At 45.0% G+C, this 27292-nt stretch overlaps 9 protein-coding genes across 9 annotated transcripts; 2 read left to right on the top strand and 7 right to left on the bottom strand. All coding sequences in view use genetic code 12, as the record gives it.

The window, feature by feature from the left end:
• Nucleotides 1-263: 263 nt before the first annotated feature.
• On the bottom strand, nt 264-1097 carry CXQ85_000023 (uncharacterized protein; the record flags this gene model as incomplete). Its single annotated transcript, XM_025483783.1, has 1 exon — nt 264-1097. The coding sequence occupies one exon, from the start codon at nt 1095-1097 to the stop codon at nt 264-266; it is 834 nt and encodes a 277-aa protein (XP_025341998.1).
• A 230-nt stretch (nt 1098-1327) lies between these two features.
• Nucleotides 1328-2083, bottom strand: CXQ85_000022 (uncharacterized protein; the record flags this gene model as incomplete). Its single annotated transcript, XM_025483782.1, has 1 exon — nt 1328-2083. The coding sequence occupies one exon, from the start codon at nt 2081-2083 to the stop codon at nt 1328-1330; it is 756 nt and encodes a 251-aa protein (XP_025341997.1).
• Nucleotides 2084-3347: 1264 nt separating this feature from the next.
• Nucleotides 3348-4211, bottom strand: CXQ85_000021 (uncharacterized protein; the record flags this gene model as incomplete). Its single annotated transcript, XM_025483781.1, has 1 exon — nt 3348-4211. The coding sequence occupies one exon, from the start codon at nt 4209-4211 to the stop codon at nt 3348-3350; it is 864 nt and encodes a 287-aa protein (XP_025341996.1).
• Nucleotides 4212-6241: 2030 nt separating this feature from the next.
• Nucleotides 6242-6946, bottom strand: CXQ85_000020 (uncharacterized protein; the record flags this gene model as incomplete). The annotated part of the gene is made up of 1 exon (XM_025483780.1): nt 6242-6946. One exon carries the CDS (start codon nt 6944-6946, stop codon nt 6242-6244), a length of 705 nt encoding a protein of 234 aa, XP_025341995.1.
• Nucleotides 6947-7812: 866 nt separating this feature from the next.
• CXQ85_000019 (uncharacterized protein) lies at nt 7813-9399 on the top strand (the record flags this gene model as incomplete). Its single annotated transcript, XM_025483779.1, has 1 exon — nt 7813-9399. One exon carries the CDS (start codon nt 7813-7815, stop codon nt 9397-9399), a length of 1587 nt encoding a protein of 528 aa, XP_025341994.1.
• A 1899-nt stretch (nt 9400-11298) lies between these two features.
• On the bottom strand, nt 11299-13242 carry CXQ85_000018 (uncharacterized protein; the record flags this gene model as incomplete). Its single annotated transcript, XM_025483778.1, has 1 exon — nt 11299-13242. The coding sequence occupies one exon, from the start codon at nt 13240-13242 to the stop codon at nt 11299-11301; it is 1944 nt and encodes a 647-aa protein (XP_025341993.1).
• Nucleotides 13243-16188: 2946 nt separating this feature from the next.
• Nucleotides 16189-18978, top strand: CXQ85_000017 (OPT family small oligopeptide transporter; the record flags this gene model as incomplete). The annotated part of the gene is made up of 1 exon (XM_025483777.1): nt 16189-18978. The coding sequence occupies one exon, from the start codon at nt 16189-16191 to the stop codon at nt 18976-18978; it is 2790 nt and encodes a 929-aa protein (XP_025341992.1).
• A 61-nt stretch (nt 18979-19039) lies between these two features.
• Nucleotides 19040-20587, bottom strand: CXQ85_000016 (cytochrome P450; the record flags this gene model as incomplete). The annotated part of the gene is made up of 1 exon (XM_025483776.1): nt 19040-20587. The coding sequence occupies one exon, from the start codon at nt 20585-20587 to the stop codon at nt 19040-19042; it is 1548 nt and encodes a 515-aa protein (XP_025341991.1).
• An 885-nt stretch (nt 20588-21472) lies between these two features.
• On the bottom strand, nt 21473-25826 carry CXQ85_000015 (uncharacterized protein; the record flags this gene model as incomplete). Its single annotated transcript, XM_025483775.1, has 3 exons — nt 21473-23236; nt 23992-24247; nt 25672-25826. The coding sequence occupies 3 exons, from the start codon at nt 25824-25826 to the stop codon at nt 21473-21475; spliced, it is 2175 nt and encodes a 724-aa protein (XP_025341990.1).
• Nucleotides 25827-27292: the final 1466 nt, after the last annotated feature.

The following is a 27292-nucleotide window of genomic DNA, read 5'->3' as shown; positions in this document are numbered from 1 at the left end:
CAGGCCATATGTGTCCAGGTGCTGTAGAGTGAAAATCGTTTTCATGGCTTTCAAGGCTTGGAGCGATTAACCTCGGATCCACAACCGTCTTTTTTTAGATTCCCTCCTTCCACAGCTTGCTGGCTGGTGGCTCAGAAGGAAGGCAAGTTTTGGAGAAACTCAGATGTCACCTTAGCAACCGAGGCCCAGGACAATAAGTTGTATTGTCTCCTACACACATCTTCATGACAAACGCCAGTCGAGGCCAGACCTTCATAGTAGGCTTATTTTTCGACGCCTTCGTCATTGAAGTTGAGTCTGTATTTTCTGTCTGGCTTTGGCTCGTAGTCGCCCAAGTTATCCACAGCGTTTTCTTCAAAAAGGATTCTGCTGTGGGACATGTAGTTGATTGGATCGCCCGGGTTGCCGTAGGCTGTAGATGGAGCGACCCAGCGAGCTGCCTTGATTGGCGTGGACCGTTTCTTTAAAGTGTGTGTTTTCTCGAACTCAATCACCATTTCTTGTGAAATGTACGAGGCATCTTTCTGCTTAGCATGGAGTTTCAGGCCTTCCGTCAACATCTTAACAAAATCATCAAAAGGAATCTCATAGTGGAAATACACCTCCAAGAGAAGCTCCTCGAAATCGTCCACGAGCAAGACGAACTTCAGCATCATATCCTGAGCAGGCGATTCAACCTTTCTGGTTTTGCCTGTCATAGCAGAAAACCAGTAGATCAACGCCTTGGCTCTGTTTTCAGGCGTGGCATCACTGAACCTATCGTCAATCTCCTTCGAGAAGTTATCTGTAGTGATAGTAGTGCTCTTGAACGGTTCCTGGTCCTTGAGAGAGTCGTCAATGCCGCTCTTCACTCTGGCATCAAGGACCTCATTTGCCTCCTTTTTCACCTTTTCAAAGTCCTCAACCTGACTTTTCACCGCTTCGTCACCGTCGTTGATCAATTTCCACACATATGGGTACTGGTAGTGGATCTCCATGAAAAGGTTGTTTTTCCATAACGAGAAGTTCTCAGTGCCAATGAGCTTTGGCTGGACTTCGCTGAGGCCGTCCTGGTACGCCTGGTCTATGGAAATGGCACTTTTATCGAGTTCAGACATGATTGATGGTGGATTAGTGGGAAGAAGGGAAGAGGAGGTCCTTTGACGAAGCAAGTGTACTGCAGGTAGTGCTGTCGAGGTTTCCCAAGGTTTCTGGGGTAAAAAAATCCAACCAGGGACTCTTAGTGGGTGGGTAGTGTGCAGTACATGTGGTATAGCTAATGGTTGCAAAAAACCGTCAAGTCAAAAGTGTACAATATTGGTGAAAATTTTCAATTAAACGTCAGTACTTACAAAAGAGCCATGGCAGCGCCAGCCAAAAGCGCCCCAAGTCCATAATTGGCCATGTAGCCCTCGTTTCCAGTAGACTCAGAGCCTCCAGAACCTCCAGAACCTCCAGAACCTCCAGATCCCGAGGCAGAACTACCTGAACCTGATTCAGAGCCTGATTTAGAGGCTGACTGAGAGCCTGAACCGCTGGAGCTTTGAGATCCCGAGCCACTGGAACTCTGAGAACCGCTGCCACCTCCACCAGAAGAAGCAGATTGTGACTCTGACCCAGAAGAAGCTGGACTTGACTGCGACATCTCTGAACCACCTCCACTGGTCATTGACCCTGAAGCTCCAGCTCCAGCTCCAGATTCAGAAACCGAATTGGCCATCGTTCCCGCTGCATTCTGGCCTCCAACGCCCTGGTTACCGGTGGCCTCGGCATCGTCATCCTCCTCATCGTCCATACCTATAAAAACACCATCATCGTCAGACGAGTACAAATCCTCAGCATCTGATTCTGGGTCACTTTCATCCGTATCGTTCAACGAAGCCTCTCCAGTAGGACGAGGCCCCTCTCCAGTGTACGTAAGGAACGTCCGTTCTCTCGTAGACCTATCACCAGTGATGGTCGTCTTAGTAGTAGCTATGTGCTGGATGTTGGACCCAGAAAACGTCACTGTGAACTGACGGTCGTCTGAGTACACATAGGTGGTAATGTCATCAGCAAGTGCTGGCGTGCCGAGAAGTGCAACAAAGATAGGCGACAAGAACATGCTGTTGGTGATTGACCTTGTGTATGTGTTGATAATCTTGGCTTTTAAAAGAAGCTTCAGTGAGGGGACGATTCTGGAAGTGGAGGTGGAGGTGGAGGGGTCCTCTTAGTTCAGGGGTATGTGTCTGACAATAGAGGTGGAATTGGTGAGGAGAGGGTTACTGGAAGGGAAGTTCTATTGGTGGAGAATTCCGTTGGACAGGGTTTCCAGAGTCTAGAGGGTGGAGGTTCTAAGGTCTAGAGTTAGAGGCTTCAGGGACTGGTTGGATATACACTTTGGGCTTTATTACTTGCACTGACGTGCATTCGCGGTGACGTTTGGTGCTTCTATTGCACTGACTATGATTGACGACTTCTCTATGGCATTGGCCTTATATCACCGGTTGGACCTCATCGCAGGTCATCGCTTGTTGGTTACACAAAAGCTCCAGAAGTTTTCAAACAAGAACCTGGACATTTGTAGTAGGCTTTTTATTCATGCAAAAGCCCACCTCAAGGGTCTAGCAAAAGGAAAAAAGAGCAAAAAGAACCGTGCACGGCTTTGTGGCACAAAAGGCTTTTCCTTCGGTGGTTCTGTGGTTCTGTGGTTCTGGGTTCCTGGGGTCCTGGGGTTCTCGTAACTTTTGTGGAGTTACTATTTTTGATCGTTGCCCTGGGCAATAAGGAACGCTACGTGAACGATGACTTCACTGCCACAGGACGCAGGCCACAAGCCGTTTCTTTGTGAAATCGCGCTATATTTTTAGGACTGTTGCATGGTTTCAGGAGGTTGGAAGCCTACTTCTTTAGGTTGTAGTGACTGAAGGTTATTAGCTAATACAGTCTAAGTAGGTAGTAGTCAGAAAAGAAGACAATGGAAATGATAAACGTGTGGCCATGCGGCTACTTGCGGCGCACACACGGCTGCGTTGAACAATCGAACCCATTCATGCTGGCCAATCGTACATCAAAGCGCAATTTCAACGAGTGAAAAATTTGGAACCTTTACTATGGAACAGAGTCGAGCAGAGAAGAAACACGGACAGTCGATGTAGAACACCTGGAAAAAATAGAAGTTCGGCGTACGGGCGGCTGTTTTGAGGGGCAAGCATTCGCTTTTAAGGTTTGGCCAATTATAGCGCCAACTAGCGGCGAGAAAGAAACGGGTGCAAAAACGCGAGAATGTGAAAAAATCAAGGTTTTGGGCAAAGTATGCGCTTACAATTGAATAAAGAAAATCTGATATTAACATAAAGCTGATATTAACATGTTTTTATAGTCTAAGTTTAGAACAAACCAGCAAGGAGGAGGGCGGCACCAGCAGCACCGAAAACACCAGCCTTAGCGGCAGCGTTGTCGGCAGTAGTAGAAGAGCCAGAGCCAGAGCCAGAGGAGCCGGAACCAGAGGAACCGGAGCCAGAGGAGCCGGAACCAGAAGAGCCGGAGCCAGAAGAGCCAGAGCCAGAAGAGCCAGAACCAGAAGAACCAGAACCGGAACCAGAACCACCGCTAGTACCGTTGGTAACGTTACCAGCAGAGCCGGCACCACCGTGGGAGTGGCCAGAGCCTCCGTCAGCGACGAATTGCACCTCAGAGCTGGCAGAGTCGAAGCAGAAAGTGCCAGTGCCGTGGGCGTGGCAGCCAGTGTAAGAAGACTCAGCATCAGCAGTAGCACTAGGAGCTGGAGTAATCTCACCGTGGTTACCGTCAGAGTCCTCACAGAAGTAATCAGAACCGTGGAAGTGACAGTTGGAGATCACACCGCTAGCGCCAGAGCCAGAAGAGCCAGCACCACCGTGAGCATGGTCGTGGTCGTGGTCATCGTGGTCGTGGTCGTGGTCGTGGGCAGCAGCAGAACCAGAAGCAGCGGCAGAACCAGAAACAGAAGAAGCAGCAGCACTGTCAGAACCAGTAGCCTCAACAACGAATTGAGCCTCAGCGTTACCGTTAACACAGAAGGTCTCCTTACCGTGAGGGTGGCAGTTAGTGTAAGAGTCTGGAGCATCGTCAGAAGCAGTAGGAGCTGGAGAAACGTAGCCCTCGTTACCAGCGGTGTCCTGGCAGAAGTAGGTGGCACCGTGGTAGTGGCATCCAGTGATGGAGTTGGCAGCAGAAAGGCCGGCGAACAAAACAACAGGTCTGAACAACATAACGAAAGATAAGTAAAGTTGGATGAAAAATCTCGACAAGAGAGCAGCGGCGGATGGACGTTACTTAAAAGGGACACATTCTACGGGGCCAAGGCGGGTGCCTGGGAGAAACGGGAAATTAGAAGCTGGTCACAAAAGCACGATCCGCCCCTCCCAACAAGAGCGTAACCACCATGGTGGAGGCTATTTTTCATTTTTCTTGGACAGGGCATTCCTGAAATGGTGAATATTGCCTTAGTGGGACGTGCGGATACATGCTTGGACAAGCATGAGGACAATATTTCATGCCTAGGCGAGAAGAGTTTCGATGCACCGATATGCAAGAGCGCTGCGGGTTGTATGTAGGGGCGTGTGTGGACTAGTGTGCAGGTCGGGTGGGAGACCGAATGGGTGCAAAAGGAAGAAGTAGAAGGTGAAGGGCAGAGTTGGGTAAGGGGTAACTGGTCATGGAAGAAAGGTGTCAAACGCGATGAACGTTTTTGGGGTAGGTTTTGTGGTCGAAGTGTGGGACTAGAGAAGTGGAACTACGTCTTTGGTTAGAGCAGACGGATCAGTTTGTGGCTTTGGAGGGAAGAAGAGAAGAAGGGCCTCTGTCTCTGATCCTGATCTGCTTCTACATTCACTTCTGCCTTGTAGGCTTTGGAGGGAGCCACCAGTGGATTCATTGGAATATGGTAGAGGAAGCTCTGGTTCTTTTGGATCCCTAAGGCTTTTAGACCTCTAGCTATGGAAATGGGTGTTGGGTGGGCAGAGAGTGGAGGCTGCCAGGGAAGTGGAGGTCAAAGCGGAGGCGTCCTTTATTCTACGTATGTCTGACAATAGAGAGGGACTAGGAAGAGACAAAAGAGGAAGATTACTATAAAGAGTTTTCATTGGAAAAGGGACAAATACTATGGTCTGGGAAAGCAAGCTGGATCGATAGATCACCTTTTGCAACCACTGGTATACAGTAGATCACCTCGGATTTACACCTTTTTTTTTTTTTTTTTTCACCCATAGTGTCTGCAATCTGTTGGCACTGACGTGCATTCGCAGTATGATGTTCTGAGCTCTGAGCTCTGAGAGTTGGATATTTTCTGGGCATTAACTACTACGGTTATAGATTAATGTGTTTCGGTTCTTTTTTTTTTTTCTTTGTTGGATATCCGAAGCCGTATAGGTTTAAGGCGTTTTGCCAATGGGACCTCATCTCAGCTCATCGGTGTTTGGTTACACAAAAATCATTTCTAGGCTGAAAAAGAAAAGGGACTCAGATTTCTGGGGTCCATGCAAAAGTTCTTTTCAAAGGGTCCAAAGAAAGAAAATAAGAAAAAGAAAAAAAGAAAGAAACACGAGAGTGTCTTGTGCTTGGCTTTGTCGCCTAAATGGCTTTTTTCTCTTTTGGTTTGGAGCGCCTCGTACTTTCTATGAGGTGACTATATCTGGGCCCTACTTTGTCCCACTAATAAGGAATCATACTTGAGTGATGACTTCACTGCCACGAGGCGCAAGAAATCGCCCGTTTCTTTTGGGCGATTGCGCTTAGCCTTTGGTGCTGCTCAGATGGATCTTAGATGGTACCTTTCCGGGGTGGTTTGGACGGTTCCTCGGTATCTACTTTGATTTACTTGGAATCACATTCTCCAAGTAACTATGAGGAGGGACGAAGACAATGGAAATGATAAACGCGTGGTCATGCGGCTCCCCTGCGGCGGGCACACGGCTTGCCCTGGACAATGAAAATCCTTCATGCGGGTCTTGCTCAAGCTGGGTAATCGTACATCAAAGCGCAAATCTGAAAGTATAGACGAGGTTCAGATTTAGTAGAGATGGTCGAGTAGAGAAGAAACTAAGGCCAATTGCCGAAAAAACGTTGAAAACGGTGTTTGCCGAGGTGTGTACGATCAATTTCTCTTGGAATTTACGGTTAAGCCACCAAAATCGCCATCTTCAGTGCACCAAAAAATGGGTGCAAAAATGTGATCAATGAATGCACCTACAAGAAATATAGATTATTGTAATTCACTAAGATATACCCTTAGATTCTAGACTTAGAACAAACCAGCGACAAGAAGAGCAAAACCAGCGGCACCGTAGAAACCGGCCTTGGAGCCAGCGTCGTCAGAGTCGGTAGAAGAACTGCCGCCAGAACCACCAGAGCTGGAGGCAGCAGCACTAGAGCTGCTAGAGTCATCGTCGTCATCGAGGTTAGTGTTCTCATCGAGCCATTCGTCAGAGTGGGCTGGACGTCCATCAGGGAAGAACTCCACCTCAGAGCTCTCAGAGTCGAAACAGAAGGTACCAGTGCCATGAGCGTGGCAGCCAGTGTAGGACTTTTCAGCCTCAGAAGAAGCAGTAGGAGCTGGGCTGACCTCACCGTGGTTACCAAGGTGGTCCTCACAGAAGAAGTCCTCGCCGTGGAAGTGACAGTTCTCAATAGCATCAGAAGCAGTAGCGCCAGCGCCAGATTGAGCATCTGGGTGGAACTCGCCAGAGCTAGTAGACAAAGCAGGAGTCAGAGAACCAAGAATGAAACGGTGCTCGTCGTCATCTCCAATGCAGAAGGTCTGAGCACCATGAAGGTGGCAATCAGTGTAAGAATCTGGAGCATCAGTACTGGCAGTAGGACCTGGAGTCACAAAGCCCTCACTACCGTCAGTGTCCTGGCAGAAGTAGGTCGCACCATGGTAATGGCAGCCAGTGATGGAGTCAGCAACGGTAAGACCGGTGAACAAAAGCACAGATTTGAACAACATAATTTGGAGAATTGTTAGTGGATAGAAGAAAAAAGAAGAAGATTTGTGGGGGGTTAGCCCCAAGTTAAATAGTCCGTTTCCAAGAAGTTCAACTCGGGTTTAGAAAGAAATCTGGAGACTACTGTAACCACAAAAGTATACCCCCCACACTAACTAAAGGTAACCACCACGGTCGCAGTGACCTGGGTTAAGCTAGGCTCTAAAATCAATTTCTAATTGCTCCAGCAGACCTTGCTGGTGGATGCTTGGACAAGCATATAGTTAATTTTTCATGCCTAGGCGAGAAGAGCTTCGATGCACTGACCTGCAAGAGGCCTGTGGGCTGTAGTCTGTATGCCGGTGGCTGGTGTTGGGGCCTCACCGTATGCTTATGCAATGCAGAACGCCGCGCAATTAATTAATGAGCAAAAAAAAAAAAAAAAAAAAAAAAAAAAGCGCCTAGTAGTAATCGAAAAAAAATGCACGATAGGCGCGGCTAAAATGAGAGAAAGATCTATGAGATCTAGTGCTTGAGATGACCTTTTTGTGCAACTGGTGGTCTCCCCAGCAAACCGCACATCAGATTGCTCACAAATATACTTTTTTGTGAACGATATTATATTTGCTTCTGCAACTTGTCTCCTAAGCGCTTTTTTTTTTGGGTGAGGAGCCATGCGGCGCCTAGCGTCAATGATTGGCAGTGGACATAATATGCCAAAGCTTGGCATGCCTTTATTCTTCCACAAATACTACCCCGGTGGTTGTATGAATTTCTTGGCAAACTCATCACTGTCCAGCGGTTTATATTAACCGCAAACGGTTGCAAATGCTCTTTTCTTTCTCCTTTTTTGTATCCATCTATCAATCTCTCCTACTCAATTAACACCATGCACTGGAAGAGCTTGTATACTTTGGCATCTTTGGTGGTTGCCGCACGTGCCACCTCCATTACCAACTGCCATGCCCATGGTTCTGACCACTTTTGTGTTAACACTGACGGTGTGGAGGGTCAGATTTCTCCAGCTCCAACTGGTACCAATGCTCCAAAGTCTTACACATCTTGTCACGCTCATGGCGCTGAGACCTGGTGTATGGACGGCAGCAACGAGGTGATGTTCGCTGCTGAAGGCGCTAGCTCAGCAGACGCTAGCTCTGTGGATGCTCAGACTACTGCTGTCACTGGCTGCCACGCTCACGGTGACGACCTTTTCTGTCTCGATGGTGCTGGTAACGAGGGTATGATCACCCCAGCTCCTTCTGGATCTGCTCCAGAAAGCTTGACTGACTGTCACGCTCACGCTACTGAGACTTTCTGTGTTGCTCCAGACGGAGAGGAGTACCAATTCGTTGCTGAAGCTGGTGGTGAGGGTGAAGGTGACGCTGACCTTCTCGACGACGACGACATGGACTGTCACTTCCACGCTGGTGTTCCTCACTGTGTGCCTAAGAACGGTGGTGCTGCTCACGAGTCCGACAGCTGTGACCGTATTGAGTTTGACTACGACATTCCATTGAGAATTGGTCTTATCTTCGCCATTCTCGCTGGTGACTTCATTGGTGTCTACGCCCCATTGATTGTCAAGAAATGGTTCTCTGACCACATGGACGGTGTTATTGTCACTTTGTTCAGACAATTCGGTACCGGTGTCATTCTTTCCACTGCTCTTGTCCACTTATTGACTCACGCTCAGTTGATGTTCGAGAACAACTGTATTACCTTGCACTACGAGTCTACCGCTACCTCCATCGCTATGGCTGGTATTTTCATTGCATTCATCATTGAGTTCTTGATGTCCAAGTGGTTGCAGAGCAGAGTTGACAAGCTTAAGACTGCCAGCGGTTTGCCAGCCTCCTCTGAGGAGGAGGGCAGATCTTCTGAGGATGAGAAGGCCAGAACTAACAGCAACGGTGAAAGCGAAGATGGCCACGCTCATGAGAGCCACGCTAATGAGAGCCACCACCACCACCACCTTGACGCTACTGCTAAGCAAGACAAGGTCGCTGTTGCCCTTTTGGAGGCTGGTATTATTTTCCACTCTGTGCTTATTGGTATCACATTGGTTATCACTCCTGACCAGGATGGTACTTTCATGACTTTGTTCATTGTCATTTTGTTCCACCAGATCTTCGAGGGTGTTGCATTGGGTTCCAGAATTGCTGAATTGAGAATGGTTTCTATCTGGACCAAGCTTGCCATGGGTGCTGGTTTCGCCGTCACTACTCCAGTCGGTATGGCCATTGGTACTGGTGTGTTGAACCAGTTTAACGGTAACGACCCAAGCACCATTATCGCATTGGGAACTTTGGACTCTTTGTCTGCTGGTGTTCTTTTGTGGGTCGGTCTCATTGAGATGTTGTGCCACGACTGGCTTCACGGTAACCTCCTCAACGCTGGCTGGCTCAAGGTCGGTGTTGGTATGTTCGGTTTGGTCGCCGGTATGGTCTTGATGAGTTTCCTTGGTAACTGGGCATAATTTAGCTTACGGCTACTTCATAATTTTAGAACATCAATTAATTCAGAGATAGTTTAATTCACTTCATTTAATCGCAAAAATGTAGATAAAAAAATTTTTTCATCAATTGAAGAAATCAATTGACCGATGAACACTTCAGAGTTAGATGAGATGGAATGCTGGTGTTGAAAAAAAAAAAAAAATTCCAACGAGATGACCTAAACGGCTGCAACGTTACTAAATTTAATAAATCCGGGTTGGTAGTATCATGCAACGGTTTAGACGCCTACCTTAATGCTTGTATCCGACATGATACTTGGCGTTTTTTAGGTACCTACATTTTTCAAATTTTCAAGATGTCCTCCTTTTTTTCGTGATTTCCATTCTGCCAACTTCACCTCTCCAATTGCAATTTACGATCACCTCTATTCACCCTTCCGAAGCCGTACGTAATACCCCGTCCCTGTTTGTAGCTATGTGAAGTGATTACATGGTTATACAGGCATCATGCAAAACAATAGCCCATGGTGAATAATGCAAGTTCTTTGTTTTTTGCCCATGCCGCTTCTTCTTTTGTGTAATTAGCTCAGGCAAAGCCTAGTCATTATACCAGACTTCTTTTGGGTAGAAGCGAAGGCACTGGAGGGGATGTGAGAAGCTTCTTCTTGCTGTAAGCCATTCACCTTATTTCCAATTGGATGATCTTTGTTGATGTGATGCAAACTTTCCTTTTTCCTTCTCTTCACTTTTTCTTTCTTTTCCCCTTTTTATATTCCATGGCCATTCGTTTTCTATTCTAAGCTAAATCGCCTTTCTGGGGATTGCTGGCATAAGAAAATGATCACAATAACGAAACTGCCCACTAATTGCTCTACAAGGTTTTTCACGGTCTCAGACAATCTGAAGAAACAATGAATGAAGTAAACCTCCTTGGTTGAAAGGCCCATCTATTGAGCACTAAAATGATACGTGGTAGTTGACAATAGAGAAGCGGAACTAGCGAACAAGGCGATTAGCCATGCTTCGAGGACCAAGAACAACTAGCTATCATATGAAGCAAAGCTCCGTTACTCATTTTGTGAATGCCTGTGACGTAGTACAGTACAAAATACTTTGCACTAAGTTGATTTTTTTTTTTTTGTCTTCTTTTTTTTCAAGCTGTAAGGCTATGTCCACTTGTTTGCTCTGTGAATACACCCTTTTGTATCCAGCAAGAGCTCAATAATATCACAGAAACTCTTTTGACCCATTAACTCAGCTCAGCATGTGCCTTAAACTTCATCTATCTAATTTATCCTACAGGGCTACTATCTCTGAATGACTACAAGTATAGCCTGATTTGATCGATTCTTGCAGACGCACCTTCGAGGGACCAGTGAAACGAATGTTTCATGGTTGAAAGGTAGTGAATGGATGCTTACCAGGGAAAATTTATATCAAGCGAGGTATAAGCCATCCTTGACTTTTTCTTTTCTTAATTCTCATTTTGGTGGGATATTCGATTTTTCATGACGTTTCTTGATTCGTGTATTATGATAGCCGCACGGTATTGCATCATAAAAATCACAAAACTAAATAGTTTCCCATGTTAGGACCCTGATGTAATTTTTTTTTTTTTTTTTTTTTTGGGAAAAATGACGTTTCAAAATGTCAGAGGTGAAGTCTGCAAGCATGGTTTGCTCAGTGCTCCAATTTTCAGAAAGATAAAGCTGCAATTCATCATCTTACATGGCTTGACCATACACAATTAAACTCAACTTCTTGTTTGCTACTACTTCACAGACAAGAAATTGAACAAACCTGCTTGTGAGACTTCTACGCTGACGACTACTATCATGCGCTTTTTTAAGAATTAGTCTTTCTACATTTGTGGATACTTCCAAACTCTAAATGAAAATTAATCAAGCTTGCCTAGTGACCTCAACCATCTACATTGAGCAAGATCTTCTTCCAATTCCTCTTTCCTCCCTTTTCTCCGTCTTGCCCTTTCATTTGTTGCTTTTCGACAGGGATCAAGTTACCGTCTTCATCTTCAACAGCATTATTAGTATCACCAAGGTAGTAGTTTCTTTGGAAGTAAACAGCTACAAGGCGAATGGCTTGCAAGCTAAGGGCAATTGGATAGAAGTAGAAATTCACTTCCCTGTAGGCTCTTATACCGCCTTGTCTTATATCGCTATCGTAGTCGTAGTCTCTGAGATTGCTGATATTGGCGAAGAAGCTTTTCACCTGCTCGTTGGAAACGCTCGAAGGCATATGCTTTCGTAAGGCTGCTTCCATTTTTCCCTGCCAAATTGCTGTGGAAATTGCTGAACCTATTGAAGCACCGATAGAAGAAGTCAAACTCAAAATTGAAATGGAAACTGCCATGTCTCTGTGAGGGATGGAAGCTTGTAACGCAACACTCGATGCTGGTACACTGAAACCTCCCCCAATACCAGAAAGAAGACGAGACCAAACCAACCGAACGGTACTATCGCTGGCTGTCCTACCGTCAATCATAATTCCAGCACCAACTATGGCTAAGACTATGCCGAAGTACTGGTAAATCTTGAAGCTATGAGTGAACCTCATACAAATACCAGACACAACGCCAAATACACAAAGAGCCATAGTCAAGGTGTTATTGAAGTACGTCCACTCCTTGTTGCTCCAGTTTTTGACGATCCATGCAAACGAAGATGTATAAACCGAAGGAATCATTCCCGCAAGCTGATAAATGAAGTCAATAACGATTGAAGCAATAAGAGTCCTGTTCAAGCATCTTTTAGGGAGGATAGGGAACGGCGCCAAGTAGAACTCATAGATGATGAAGAAGATAAGAAGAATACCACCAACAACGAACATAGCGATCAAGCTTGGGTTCCTCCAATGGTCGTCAGCATTATTGTACAAGGAGAACGGCAACAAAAGAAGAGAAAAGGAGAATCCCAAAACAAGTAATCCAAGCGCATCGACTTCAAGAATCACTCTCCAAATGAGCAGCTTCCAATTCTTTCTGAAGCCCATTTCGGTTTTATAGTTCAAGTTCCTGTCATCACCAAGATGCTTATGGGCCTTGTTCTCGAACCAAAACATGATTATAGTAGCTGGAGACAAAACGACTGGCATGATGATACAAAACATACCGTAACCCCATCTCCAGCCGGTAGGTCCTAGATCCTGAACAATATACCCGGCATACCAAGTGTTGATGATGTATGGCGTGCTCAAGGAGGAAGTTGCAAGGGCTCTCCACTTCAATGATGTCATGTCAGCTACAATAATCCTGTTAAGAAATACGACACCAGAATCTCCAGCAGCTGCCAAAGCAGATCCAGCAATGTACGCTGAAATAGTGTTACTAGAAGCAACTATGACATAGCCTAGAATGTAGAACACCATGGAGATCATGTAGGTAGCTGGACGTGACACAATGTTGGCTATCCTTGCCCAAACAGGTTTAGAGATAGCACCAATGATTTTGACAGCAATGGCAAGAGTTCCAAGTCCCATAGAGTGTTGGTTGAAGGCAGAGGTAGCCCATGGCTCCAAGCTGGTAGTGACAGACCAATCCAACGAGGACGCCCAGGCACACAAAAGAACAGAGACACCTAGCGTTATTCTCATTTGAAGACCCTTGGTGTGTGAGTATAAGACTTCCTTGAGCGCCTCCACACGATAGACACCTCTATCCCTAATAACCTCTGCATCGACATCCACACGAGCAGTTCCTTCTGTTTCTCTTTGGACTGGCGAAGAATTGGTCTCTTGCAATTCAATATCCGACTCGATGCGTTTCTCGCTGGTCCTATCCAAAGATTCGCCTTCGGAACCCAGAAGGTCTTCATGCCTTCCATGTTTGTTGTCGTTTTCAGCAGCCATTTTGACGATTTTTCAACTCATCCATTGCCTGTGGCATCAACCCATTAAATAGTTTGAAAAATCTGATCCCTAAGCCGAGTTACGGCAGTTGGGAAGCGTATCCAGCCATGTTTGCAGCCAATTGTAACCACTCGTGAATGCAAGTAAGAAAAGCGGGCCTGATGGCCGCCCTTTCCACATGAAGGGGACATTTTTGACACAAGGATTACTGGATGACAAGTACATGACGTGCATAAGTTGTACACTGCCAAGTCTTGAGCCCGAATAAGCCTTTCACTTATAGCGACACATTCTGACTTGAATCGCAATAGGTACTTAAGACCAAAGAAATCTGGAAATATTCTGGCCAAAGCTATCCCTCCCAAAACCCCTTAATCCGAAACTGGGCTTTTTTCTTTTACTGATGGCATCAGATAAACGCAAAGCTCAACGGTAACGTATGTGTCTGAAGTGCGAGATGAAAGACAATGGAAAGCTGGGCTGAAAGAGGGCTTTGATGCAATTGTTCATCATCGCGGGAACACTTTCGGGCAAATTATTCAGCCCTTTCTTGGGTTGGTCTCTTAAAGTTTCCAAGGGATAGGCCCAGTTTTCTTAGATTGGTTCAGGTTTCCAAGCATGTCTGGCAACCACAATGGTACTGGCAAACTAGGGAGGTCTCAGTTCCTGTAAGGCTTTTCTAATCCCAGGACCAAGGCAGCCAGTGTCTTTTTTTTTTTTGTGTGTTGAAGTGTTACATCTGTAGCATCTGGCATGCTTCAGGTTGCATTTGTCCGACCAAAGGCATCGAGGGATGAGGTTATGGGGCTGTCAAAGTTCACAAATTGCAACGCCATTTAGAAAGCAACAACTAGCAACCGTTGATGATACTTAGGGCTTTTTCAGTACTCCACTGGTTGTCTGCTCTTCCCAGCGTTGGCTGCGAAACGACTTTGGTTCCACAAAACCGTCAGCTAGAGTGGTTCCACTCGAATGACAACCCTCCCATTTCTGAAACTCAAAACCATGATTCTTCAAAACTCATAAAAAGTCAAAGTAAACTCCAACTCCCTACTTCTCCCAACACCTCCACTTGTTACCCTCCAACCGGTATTCCGCGCAGCCGAGGTTCCAAGGCACCAAGTGATGGATCACCAGGCACGAAATCATCCACAGTAATGACACCTTCGTTTTATCTTCGGCATTCAAAAAACCGGAGATACCAAAAATAAAAAACCTTAATCTCCCGGCATCACCCATACTCTAGGGTCCGGAGGCCTGAAGGTGTTGGCACGGCGTTTTGCTCACCAAGTGTTTTTGTACTACTTACTCGCCCCAAGCGGCCTCCAGCGAAGAGTTTCCTCGCCTGGCGGTACCAAGGCATTTTGCGGCTTTGCATGGTCCAAGAGCAAAATCGGGCCTATCACTGATAAAGCGCATTCTGAATCCCGAAGCGTTTGACTTTTGTGATCTGAACCTTAGTGTTGACATGGGGAAATGCCATTTGAAGAGCACCGCTAACAGTTCACGCTAGAACAGCTCACGCTAGAATAGTACAAGGCATTCCAAGAAATCCATCGCAACGAGGCTTTTACTGAGAGATAAGATAGCTATGGAATGTAAGCGATATGCGTTTGTCGATTTCGTACTGGGATATGCGTTTGTTCGACTTCGTACTGGGGTCTATCTCTTCAAAGGTGGGCCTTCCACAACCGGGAGTCCGCTTCGTAAAAACCCATTTATAGGTGTTTCGCCAAAAGTAGACATGATCGCGAGCGTGGTTCCGGTTTCACCCCAAAAAAAAAAAAAAACTGACCAACCATGAAGAACATAATGTTAATGAAACTACAGGTTCCGTTTCACCTGTGGGTGTAGTCAGACTCGTAAATCGCGACACCTACTGCTTCCACAGCAAAAAGACAGCCCTTCTCTCCAAGACAGCCCTTCCACTGACTGGCTTTGTTCGGCCCGTCATACCAGGAGGGGAGATTTGTTCGTTTCGAATGAAGAAGGTAATTTCTGTTTCATTGTATTTTTGCGGGACAGGACGTCTTTGGTATTGATTTGCACTTCGGTAATGTCTTCTGCTGGCTTGGCTGCATGAGTCAACGCGGCGCTGAGGGCCACACAGTTTGGTTGCAAATCATAGAAGGATGGGTAAACTTTGGTTTTTTTTTGGTGGAAAACGACATGTAAAGACTAAAACGGGATCTCGAGGCCCCTGGACTTAAATCTGGTTCTTCTTAGGCTGTTAACTGGAAAGAAACACCAGCGAATGCGCTTGAAATAAGCGCCTATTCTATTTGGACATGCCAGACATGGAAACCACTGATAAGCAGCAAAAAACAAGTGACTTTTGGAGCCGTACGGTGGGGCCGCTTGTGTCGTGATAAGGTTGTGTTTCCACAAGAAAAATAAATGGCGTTTTATCACAAAATAGAGATTGTGTTCCAAAAAGCGTAGCGCTAAGTCTACTGACCTTTTGTGTTGCTAGTTCCTGGTGAACATGGTTTGGAAGACGGGACCCTTGCGACCAACTACTCACGAACAAACGGATGCTTCACCGTGGTATTGTCTGTATGGAATTTGCTTCACTCTGTCGTCATTGTGGCTAGATAATGTGGGGTCTTGGGGGGTTTTCTTGGGCCACGTCGGTGATGGGACCCATCCATGCATTGTCAGGTTTCTTGCCGGGGCGTCCCGCCTTGTCAGACGACTTGCTTGGAAACGCCCAAGAAAAACTTCAAGCCCTGAACCGGCCCGAGTCATTAAATCGTACGGCTCTACAGCGAGCCACAGACCTTCTCTACAGTGTTGACGCGGAGAAGAAGTCTTGGTATTCTGTATTTGCAAGCGTTTCTATGGACGCAGATAATGAATCATGGGGAAAAGTGCCCTGGGCATAAATAGCCCTTTGTTTGTCCCAGAAAATGTAATTTTTTCTTTGCTTTTCACCTTCATTACAATATGTCGTTGGCAGTACCTGGACAAGACGACAAGAAAATAAACGAGGTATTGTCCAACATTGCCAGTACTGGTAGTCGTACCGAGATTGCTGCTCATGAGGTTGACCTTGATGCTCTCAACTCTCATGATGTTGCTATTGACGATGTTGCTTCTGGCCTTACATCTGAACAAAAATTCTACTGCTTGAAGCGTCTTCACCATGAAGGTTTGGAGACTCTTGAAGAGTTGCCTGTTGATGCAACTTTCATGTTGGAAAAGATCGGAACCATGCTGATCGAAGAAGCTTTGGAGATCTTGAGAGAATATTTGAAGGATCACGATGAAGACGTTAATATTCCTACGGACGAGTACGACTTCATCCAGAAGCTTTGCGACATGGCACCAGAGCAGATTGCTGGAACTCTGGCTGCCCACTTTGATGAAAAAGAATCCTCGCTGGATCTCGGGGAAAAGAAGAAAATCAATGTTGTCACCAACGAAAAGGGTTCTACTTCTGACTTTGACGATGCTCCTTCTGATGTTGAGTCCAACAATTTTGAAATCCACGACTGGGACTTGCAAATTCGTACTGAGGCTGTCATGATCGCTTACCACTCTCCATACCCAGAAGTTAGATCTGTGACCAACCCTTACGATGACTACAACCTTCCAGTGGAGACTCTTAGAGTTTACATCTTGGGTATAGTTTGGACCGCTGTTGGTGCCTTCGTTAACCAATTCTTCCACGAAAGACAGCCTTCTATCACTATTACTGCTGCTGTCGTGCAGCTTTTGCTTTACCCATCTGGTATGTTGTTGGCTGCTATTCTTCCAGCAAAGAAATTCAAGGTTTGGAAGTGGACCATTGATTTGAACCCTGGTCCATGGAACTATAAGGAACAGATGTTGGCTACGATTTTCTACTCTGTCTCCGCTGGTACACCATACGTCTCTTCCAACATTCACGTCCAAAGACTTTCTCACTACTACAACAACCAATGGGCCGACTGGGGTTACCAGATCTTGCTTATTCTTTCCACTCAATTTATGGGTTTTGGTTTTGCCGGTATCATCAGAAAGTTTGCTGTCTATCCTGTCAGAGCCATGTGGCCTACCATTTTGCCAACACTCGCCTTGAACAAGGCTTTGTTGATGCAAGAAAAGAAAGAAAACATTCATGGTTGGACGATTTCAAGGTACAGCTTTTTTTTCATTGCATTCACCTGCTCGTTCCTTTATTTCTGGTTCCCAACTTACTTGTTTGAAGCTTTGTCTTACTTCAACTGGCTTACATGGATTGACCCTCAAAACTTTACCTTGACTTTAGTGACTGGTTACCTTACCGGTCTCGGAATGAACCCACTTCCAACTTTCGATTGGAATGTCATTAACTGGAACATGGCCTTGACCATTCCTTTCTATTCCCAGTTGAACCAGTACATTGGATCTCTTCTCGGATTTTGCATCATCATCGGCCTTTACTACACCAACTACTCCTGGACTTCCTATCTTCCAATCAATACTTCTACCTTGTACAACAACAAGGGCTTCAGATATGAAGTGAGCGATGTTGTCAATGAAAGATCCTTGTTCGACGAACAAAAGTATCAGGAAGTTGGTCCACCATTCTATACTGCTGCTAACTTGCTTGTTTACGGTGCTTTCATTGCCTTGTATCCTTTTGCATTCATTTACGAGGTTACCTTGAACAGAAAGGCTATGTGGCACTCATTGAAGCATTTAGGTGGCTCATTCAAGAACTTCAGAAAGTCTACCTTCGAAGGTTTCCACGACCCACACACAACTATGATGAGAAAGTACGATGAAGTCGCTGACTGGGTTTTCATTCTTGTTTTGGTAATTGCTGTTGTCTTCGCCATCATTTGTGTTCAAGTGTATCCAGCTGAAACCCCAGTTTGGGGTATTTTCTTCGCCCTTGGTATTAACTTCGTCTTCTTGATTCCACTTACTGCTATCTACTCCACTACTGGTTTCCAGTTCGGTCTTAACGTCTTGGTGCAAATTATCGTCGGTTACGCCATTCCAGGTAACGGTCTTGCCTTGATGTTCATCAAGGCCTTGGGTTACAACATTAACGGTCAGGCTCAAAACTATATCACTGATCAAAAGTTGGCTCATTACGTCAAGATTCCTCCAAGATCGCTTTTCCGTTGTCAGATGCTCTCAGTGTTTATCTCCTCCTTTGTTTCATTGGCTGTGATGAACTTCATGATTGATAATGTCGAGGATTACTGTACCCCCAACAGTAAGCAGAAATTTTACTGCCCTAATTCCAACATTTTCTTCTCTGCCTCGGTCTTGTGGGGTGTCATTGGACCAAAGAGAGTCTTTGGTGGTCTTTACCCAATCTTGCAATGGTGCTTCTTGATTGGTGCTCTTCTTGCAATTCCTTGCATTGCTTTCAAGAAGTATGCTCCAAAGAAGTACTCCAAATACTTCCAGCCAACTTTGATTATTGGTGGTATGCTCACTTATGCTCCATACAACTTGTCTTACTACACTTGTGGCCTTTACGCTTCCTTCGCTTTCATGTTCTTCCTTAGAAAGCGTTACCAGGCTTGGTGGGAGAAGTATAACTACGTTTTGTCCGGAGCTTTGGACGCTGGTGTCGCTTTTAGCAGTGTCATCATTTTCTTTGCTGTCCAGTATAATGAAAAGCCACTTGTATGGTGGGGTAACACGGTTTCATACCAGGGAATTGAAGGCCGTGATGGACAGATGAGCTTGTTAAACGCTACAGAGCATGCTCCAGATGGCTACTTCGGTCCTCGTATCGGTGAATTCCCATAATCTAATCAAAAAATGGGAAATCTAATAAAAAAATAACAAAATCTTAATGACCATATACGTTTCAATATAACTTGATGTTAGTACCGCCATGTAAAGACATAGTCAAATGCGTATTCTTCTTTGGATCACCAGGCTCAGCAAAAGACCCAATGTTGCTGAAGTTCTGCAAAAGTCTGACGGTGACGTATGAGGCCTCAGTTAAGGCAAACTGTTGGCCCAAACAGATACGTGGGCCACCATTGAAAGGCAAGAATCCCCAACCAACCTTCTTAAGATCAGGCTCGCCCCATCTTTCAGGACGCCAAACACCTGCGTCCTTACCATAGATCTCGGGGTTTCTGTGGGTTGCATAGATTGTGTAAACCACCACTGAACCTTTTGGAACAAAGACAGGATCGTTACCCTCCTTGCCTCCACCTCTCGGTAAGGTGGTATCACGAGTTGCCAATCTAGAGTTTTGCGGCACAGAAGGGTACAACCTGAGAGTTTCATTGAGGACCCACTTAAGATATTCGAGCTTCTTGAGAGACTCAAAAGTCATCTTGCTGAGGTCGGCATCTTCACCTTCACCAAAAGCTTCAACAATCTCGGCACGTAACTTTTGGAATACAGCAGGATTTCTCGAAAGCTCAAAGAACAAGAAGGACATAAGTCCAGCGGTGGTATCTCTGGCAGCAACAAGAATGTTCAAGCATTGGTCTCTCAATACCTTAGGATCTCTTGTTTGCTTCACCAACTCATACAAAAACACATAACCGGAATCAGCATGCTTCTCGACTTCTTCAGAAGTGGCTTCAAGAGCCTTGTTCACGTAGTAATCAGCAAAATGGTGTACAATCTTGTTACATTCCTTGAATTCCTTAGTGTTGAGCAAGAAATAAAGGTTCTGAAGACCCATTCTCATGAGAAGATACGTCTGAGAAGTATTGAAAGCCTTTGGGAAGTGTTCCATCTCTTCTGGGCCTGGGAGGTCCGCATAATCAGCAATATCATCCTGAAGAGAAGCACAAGATTCGCCAAACAAGAACTGCGTGCCTGAGTCAATTGTCAACTTGAAGAAAAGCGGCTGGAGGTCAAACTTCGAGCCATTGGTAGCCTTCACTCTGCGAATGACTTGCTTGACATGAGGCTCCAACATGGTGACATGGGAAACCTGCTCTCTTGCAAACTGAGGCCTAAGCATAGCCCTAGAGTGTTTCCAGCCAGCACCATCCAAGGTGAAGATGCCATCGCCAAGAACAACACGGAATTGCTTATGGCGAAGGCCCAACGAAAAATCATTGAATTGAGTACCCAAGATAGCCTTGATGTTCTCTGGATCACGAGTACAAAACCTCCAAGTACCAGTAGCACGGAACGTAAACGTATCCCTCTTTATCTTGTCGTACAACTCAATAAACAACTGAGGAATCTCTCCCGTCTTCCTTCTTCTCAAAGTCTCCTTAGTAAACCAAAATCCAAAAACACCGTCATTATAGTGTGGTGGAGCAGACGCTCCCAGCTTATAGTACTTGATAGTGTAACTCACATAAGAGGTAATTCTGTAGATCACATACACTAGCGGAACCCATGCCCACCAGGGGATAGCTTCAAAACCAGTCAGCAACATAACGTCAAAAAAACTGTGACTTACAAATTTAACCCTCCCTAGAGGTTAATATATTGATTCCCACCACATTCGCTACATAAGCCTCCGCATTGTTCACAGGATAGACTTGCGAACCGAGAAGAGGAGAGGAATGTGGGGTTGTTCAGGGGCGGTGATTAGCAAGGTAAGTCCGGGAGTTCTTCCGACGATACGGGGGTATTTATTTTGTAGATATTGACCTGTCAAAAATGTTCTATTATCGCTTGCGGACCAGTTCTGTCAATGTCTTTTTTGTGTTTGCAGCCATTGATTGCGGGGGAGGGTGGGAGTTAATGGACCTTATCATATGAGGAAGTGAAATCTCAAGAGGCTTTTATGGAGGAAGACAACAAGGTAAACTCCGGCCGAGTAAGAAGTGCTTAAACGGAGCCTTGAGCAGGATTGTTTGCGTTTTGGGCCCTTGTTCTTTATCTTATGCTCTTCTTCTCATTTGTTGGATCAATGTCTATTTCCATGCGTCAATCTCTCGGTGCGGCTGTGTCTAGCAACACCAGAGAACATTGGAGGTGGGTTTGTGGTATGTATAGCCGGAGCAATGTGGGTGGTGTAATTTAGGGTGATGGTTTTTGAAGGTGAAATTGGTTGTTTGGAGATGTAGGCTTGGAATAAGCCAGGTGTTACAGCTTCGGGTATAATCTCAGATGCTTCGGAGGAAAAGTAGACTTCTACAATGAATAAGATCTTCTTGTAGTTTTGGATTCTGGTGATTTTTCAAATTCCGAGACAGATAATATGGAGTTACTAGTATAGCCGCCATTGAACTACCGTTGGCTATCCTACAAAGTGTTGAAGGTTACGGTATTATCTCCGGGCGGAAACAAGACCGCAAGACCGCAAGAAAGCTCTTCAATGGTCAAACCTGAAATCAAGCCTCATGTTGCCCCTGTCTTTCGTTTCAGATATGTATGTCTGTTGCTCTTCCTCCGACATTGCGTCCCATATCTTGGCCCGCTCTCGGTTCTTCCTAACATAGAAAAGCTTTGTCAACAAGATTATAGGAATTAAGCTCACCATGATGAAGAAAAGCTGCATATTTCCCCGGCGGTACTTTGGTAGGTCATCCTCCCGATAAATATTAGAAGCAATGATACTTCCTGCTTGAACAAACATGTTATACAACGCAGAACAGATAGAACGAGACTGGATTGAGTTGGAGTTTCTGGAAACCCATGCCACACAAATGGTATGAACGTACGGTGCTGAAAGTACCATCGTGACCAAGAACCAAGTCACCCATGCATCTTCCATTGTTCCGCTCCACCACCTCATTGCAGCTAAGAATGGCACCGTCACCACGGGTAAAGACAAACATACAAAACCTCTTTCATTCACCCACTCAGAAAACCAGGTCACTCCAAGCATAAAAATAATCTGAAGGACATGCAGAGGGATTGTTAACAAGTTCACATCAAAGGTGCTAAAGCCAAGGTTCTTCATTGCCAACACCATGTAAGGCAGAACCGTCCTCATGGGCATGTATGCAAATAGACCAATTACAAAGAGGGGCCACAAGTTATAGTCACAGAGGGAGCCCAAGATCATCTTTAACGACAAGCTTTGCCTGTTGTGCATTCCGCCCTTGGAAGGGTCATCTCTAAGAATTCTGTTCACAGTAATTTTCTCCTCCCTCTCAGTAAACCAGCCCTTGGGGTGCAACTTGTTTCTAGTTTGAACAGCAGAGGGTACCATTAGGTAAAATGACCAGATTCCAATAAGCAAGGACCCTGCTCCCTCAAGGATGAAAAGCCATTGCCAACCAGCTAAACCTCCCACTCCTCTCATTCTGAGTATTGCATAAGCAAGCAAAGACGTCACCACTTGGGTAATTGCCAAGGCTGTCCAGAAGTATGATAACCGAAGAGGTAACTCCCCTGACTTATAGAAGTACGAGAGCCAAAGTACCATGTCCGGGATAAACCCTCCCTGGAAGAGCCCTATCAAGGCTCTACAGATTAAAAAGCCTGTCTTATTGTGCATGGCTCCTTGACAGGTAGAGACAATACACCATGAGCAGATCTGGATGGGAATGAAGATATCAGGTCCCAAGGCTTTCGATATGACCTGCGAAGGGAGTTCAGCGGCTAAGAAACAAAGTAAGTTGATCGTGTTACCCATGTTATAATCGTTCGTGTCCATGTTCAAGTCTTCCAAGAGGTTATCTGCAACAGCTTCGTGTAAGTTTCCTCGGTTTACTTGTAAAGCAGCAAACATGATACAAGCACTTAAAATGACTCTTCTGTCAATCTTGCGCATCAACTTCTTGTCTTCAGCTTCTGTCCACTCGAAATGAGGATCAAACGCAGAACGGCACTCATATTTGCTCTCTTCATATATACGAGCATAGTATTCAGCTAAGAAGGGGTCAAGGAAAGGGTTTTCTTGCTTCGACCTCTGTTGCAATTCGAGCTCACTCGAATCTTCTGAATCCTCCAATTCCTTCACCTCAATAGTCTTTGCACCATCTTTCTTATCCTCTACACTCAGACTAGCTAAGCTGGAGTTTGAAGCTTGGTGGTTTTCTTTCTCTTTATGCTCTTTGGACACCATTTCTTTGATGCGGTAAACTCTAGAGGGCCAGTAGCTCTTCTTATACCGCCTGAAGCTGCCACCCTGATGAAAATTTGCCATGAAAGTTTCTTGTAGTATTGTTAATTCTACTGAATTGCGTCAGTTTGGAACCACAGTTGCAACAGAAGAAGCACGTGTAAGTAATTTGTGCAAAGTGGTTGTATCATCATGGTGAGCATCACAAACGCAGTGATCTCCAGCATCAGTATTACTCTAACACGCCATTTCAGTCTCCCATCTTTGCTTCCACAAAATCTTCATCGAGTATATGATGTTTCTGCCACAATCTTCAAAAACCATTATTTGTAGATATGCCAAGACTACATGTCCTAGTTAAGAAAAACCATCAAAAGCTTCACCGGCCAGGATTTGCTGATTCCCGGCCAAGCGCCCGAAATCTCGTCGCCGAGGGTCGAAATACAACATCTAACTTTTGCTATCCAGAGATAGGGAAAGAATAAGCTTTCATATTTGCTCTCCCTCCTTATTGCCAATACTGTTTCCAAGATGCTCCTATTATGCGCATGCCGAGTGGTGTTTTGCAGCCAGAATGTCGCATCAGGTGCGACGTCGTACAGCTTCGTCTCCAAGAAGCAGCACAAAAGGGCAATTTACCTACAATTTGACTTTCTAACGGCGACAGGCTGTTGTTAGGTACTATTTGAAGTAGAAGTGGTGAAGATAGCTATCAAGTACTAGAAATATAAAAGAGGACCAGCGATCAGTATGTCGCATGCATCCTTCCTTGAGGCTCTATTACGCGGCAATTGGCGGGTATCAATGGGCCATACTCGAACACCCGCTGCAATTGCATCCTCCACATTCACCGAATTAAAAACTCCAACAGGTTGCTCGTCGTTCATATTGGCGATGTACCCCACATCATCTATCTCCTTGGAGATATCGTCGACACCTACAATGGCGCCACCATAGGTTCCATTGTGATATTCCCAGTAATTCTGGTGAAGAACTGCAGTATCATAAATGTGAGGGTCGTAGTTCTCCAATTTCCAAGCCGAGATTAACGCGGACTGCTCAGCCAGATGTGTGTGGCTACTTCTTTTCTCAGAGTCGGGCACAGCAGCTCCAATAGCCACCGCAGAGAGCAAAAAAAAACATAAACTTCATCCTTGATTCGAATGTGTGTGTTAAAAACAAGAAAAAAAAAATATTGCCGGGAACAAAAGAGCTCGTACTTATAGCAGCGTTTCAGTTCTACATTATTAGAAAATTGCGCTGCCCCGCGCCAATCTTCTTCTTAGCCACAGTGGAGCCACTCGCTTACACGGATTCATAAATTTCGTTCGTGTGGCATCCGGGTCCGCCGAAATGATAAGCGATTTCACGTTTTGCATGTGGCGCAACCCCTCTACGGCAGGAAGAGCAAGAAAGCATTACAAAGTTAGGCAAAAGCAAATCGATGCCGTCGTAGCATGCAAGGACCCAAAAAGAAACCTATGCTTAAGGGTCTTTCCATCTTATGCATCACGCTGCCGATAGTGTGAACCGGAAATTCAACCAAAGGGCGTTTCACTAAGCCACAGTCGAAGCGCAGAATTATCGCGAAACCCGCAGATGCTGCAGCAGAATCGACTTTCATCTACGGTCTATTTTAGCTTATCTCTTCTTCATTACTTCGTTTTTATCATCTTTCTGATAATTTGATGTGTCAAGTACAGGCATTACCTGTACATTGTGTATTAAGTAAAAAGTTGTTGTGTGTTTAGCAATTCTCCTTTTGGAGGCCTCACCTGCCCCACCCACAGATAACTCCACCACAGCAAGGTACTGCATTTGTGTTATCATTTCAGCTGTGCGCATGATTGCACGGGAATATAAATAAGGGCTAATATTCCTCACGTTACATTAATTGATATGGTTTTTTAGGATGGGCTTTGCTATAAAACTCCTCAATCTTGCTTCGCTTAGTTTCACGAAAGGAGGCCTGTCCGACATGGAACTGTTTCAGGCTGCTCAAAAGGAGTATGAAGAAGATAGATTGAATTGTTATAATGCTAGGCATAAGGGATTCAAGTTGGGAAAAGTTTTTGAATTCTCGTATCAGTCATGAATTGAGTATTTCAGAGAGCGACGGTAGGCGATGAGAACTTATCACTTGTTATTGAGTGTTTTTCCATCATCTCTGGGGTGTTACTGCAGCAATCAATAAATGCCAACAAAACTTATGAAACGTAAGTCGACAATGGAGTTATATATAGCAAAAAATATATGGAACGATTTGTCCTTTGGAAGATTACTCTAAATCTTGATCAAATTCAGAGGAACTACAAAGCGTAGAAGGTCTTGATCAAATTTTATGGGGCGCTCAATCGCCAATGACTGACGTATCGTATCCCCTCTGAGCCGCACTGATACGATGTAGTCCACGGGGCCCTATTGATCAGCATAATTGAGCCTCATTACATTTGGAAGGCAGTCAGCTTAATGGCATTTTCCCCGTTGGTATTTTGGTAAACCTTGCAGCTTTAGCACTAGCATGTTGCAAATCTTTGTGGGACGACACATGCTTATAGAAGCCAAGTTGGTTATTATCAATGTGGTCATTGTGATACTTGATACTTGGTTCAAGAGTATTCGCGATAGTTGGCTTGTTAATTGCAGCAATAGTCATTGAACTCCTCAGTTTTTTGCACAATAAGAGCTTCTTCGAGAACCTGTTCTGAAGTATGTGACCACTCGATCAAATTGGTCTGACCGAAGGATAGTTCCTCAAAAGAGTCAATTATGTATATTCTGCATGGTTTACCATACCTGCGACTTTATATTAATCGAAGTCGGGAAGCTGGGTTCTGGTAGGAACGATATTGGGCTGTGTGGTTGCAGGTATGGCAATAGGCCAGATGGTAAAGCTTCAGGTGTCACAGATGCTTCGGAGGAAAAGTAGAGTAAGTCTTAGCTTTGAATTCTGGCATTTAAATCTCAAGACGGGTGTTATGGAGTTACTAGTATAGCCGTCATTCAGCCACGGTTCACTATCCTACAGTGTGTTGAAGGTTCAAGTATTATCTCCGGGCGGAAACAAGACCAAAAGAGCAAAAAAAAACGTTGGCTATGGTCAAACCTGGAGTCGAGACTCTTGCTACCCCTATCGTTTGTTTCGGATATACATGTCTGCTCTTCCTCGGGCATTGCATCCAAAATCTTGGCCCGCTCTCGGTGCTACCACTTCGTCAACGACATTCAGCTTACCGGGATGAAGAAAAGCTGCATGTTTCCTCAGTGGTGCTCTGGTAGGTCATTCTCTTTGAATATTGGAAGCAATACTTGCTTGGATAAACATGTTATCCTACGCAGAACAGATAGAACAAGATTGGCTTGGGTTCCACACAACAAATGTAAGGTGATGATAATACTGCCGCAATCAAGACTTAAGTCACCATGCATATGCCATTGTTCCCCTCCACCATCCCTTACAGCCAAGAATGGCACCTTCACCACGGGTAAAGACAAACATACAAAACATCTTTCATTTACCCATCCAGAAAAAATAGCTCACTTCTGAAAGATCCCAAAGTGCTCGCAGCCCTCTGGGCCTATGGGCTGCGATTCAGACCGAAAGGAGTCATTTTGAAAGCTCTTCCTCTTATTTTTTTTTTTTTTGTTAACTATGACTGTCTTATTGACGGGCATCACTGGGATATATCAAAACGTATGAGGTGGCATGGTATTCACTGCTGAATGACATAAACATTCACTTTCGGTAATTATCTTTTTCTTGCTAAACAGCTGGAATTTTTAATCAGTGCGACGTTATATATGGGTGAAAACAGTGAATCAGAAGATCATCCATGGCGTGCCGAGGAACTATCTTCAACCACTATAAATGTGATATGTATTCATCGATACCCTGCTATACTTTTCCCTGTCACTTTCAAAGAAAAATACCCAGTTTTCGATTTTTGATGGCGGTTTTAATTTTTCCATTTATGGTTCGTATCAAGAACCGCACTGAATATGCATAATGATAAGTCTTTTCGTGCTCAAATTGAAAATGTATTACCGATATTAAACTGGAAAATACAGAGACAGAGCTATACAAAAGTAACCTTTACTTATCCAAAAAGAGAAGAAACCGTG

This window comes from Candidozyma haemuli, assembly GCF_002926055.2.
Source record: "Candidozyma haemuli strain B11899 chromosome Unknown A_2014730914, whole genome shotgun sequence".
Lineage (NCBI taxonomy): Eukaryota > Fungi > Ascomycota > Pichiomycetes > Serinales > Metschnikowiaceae > Candidozyma > Candidozyma haemuli.
This window is presented reverse-complemented; position numbering and strand designations above follow the sequence as displayed.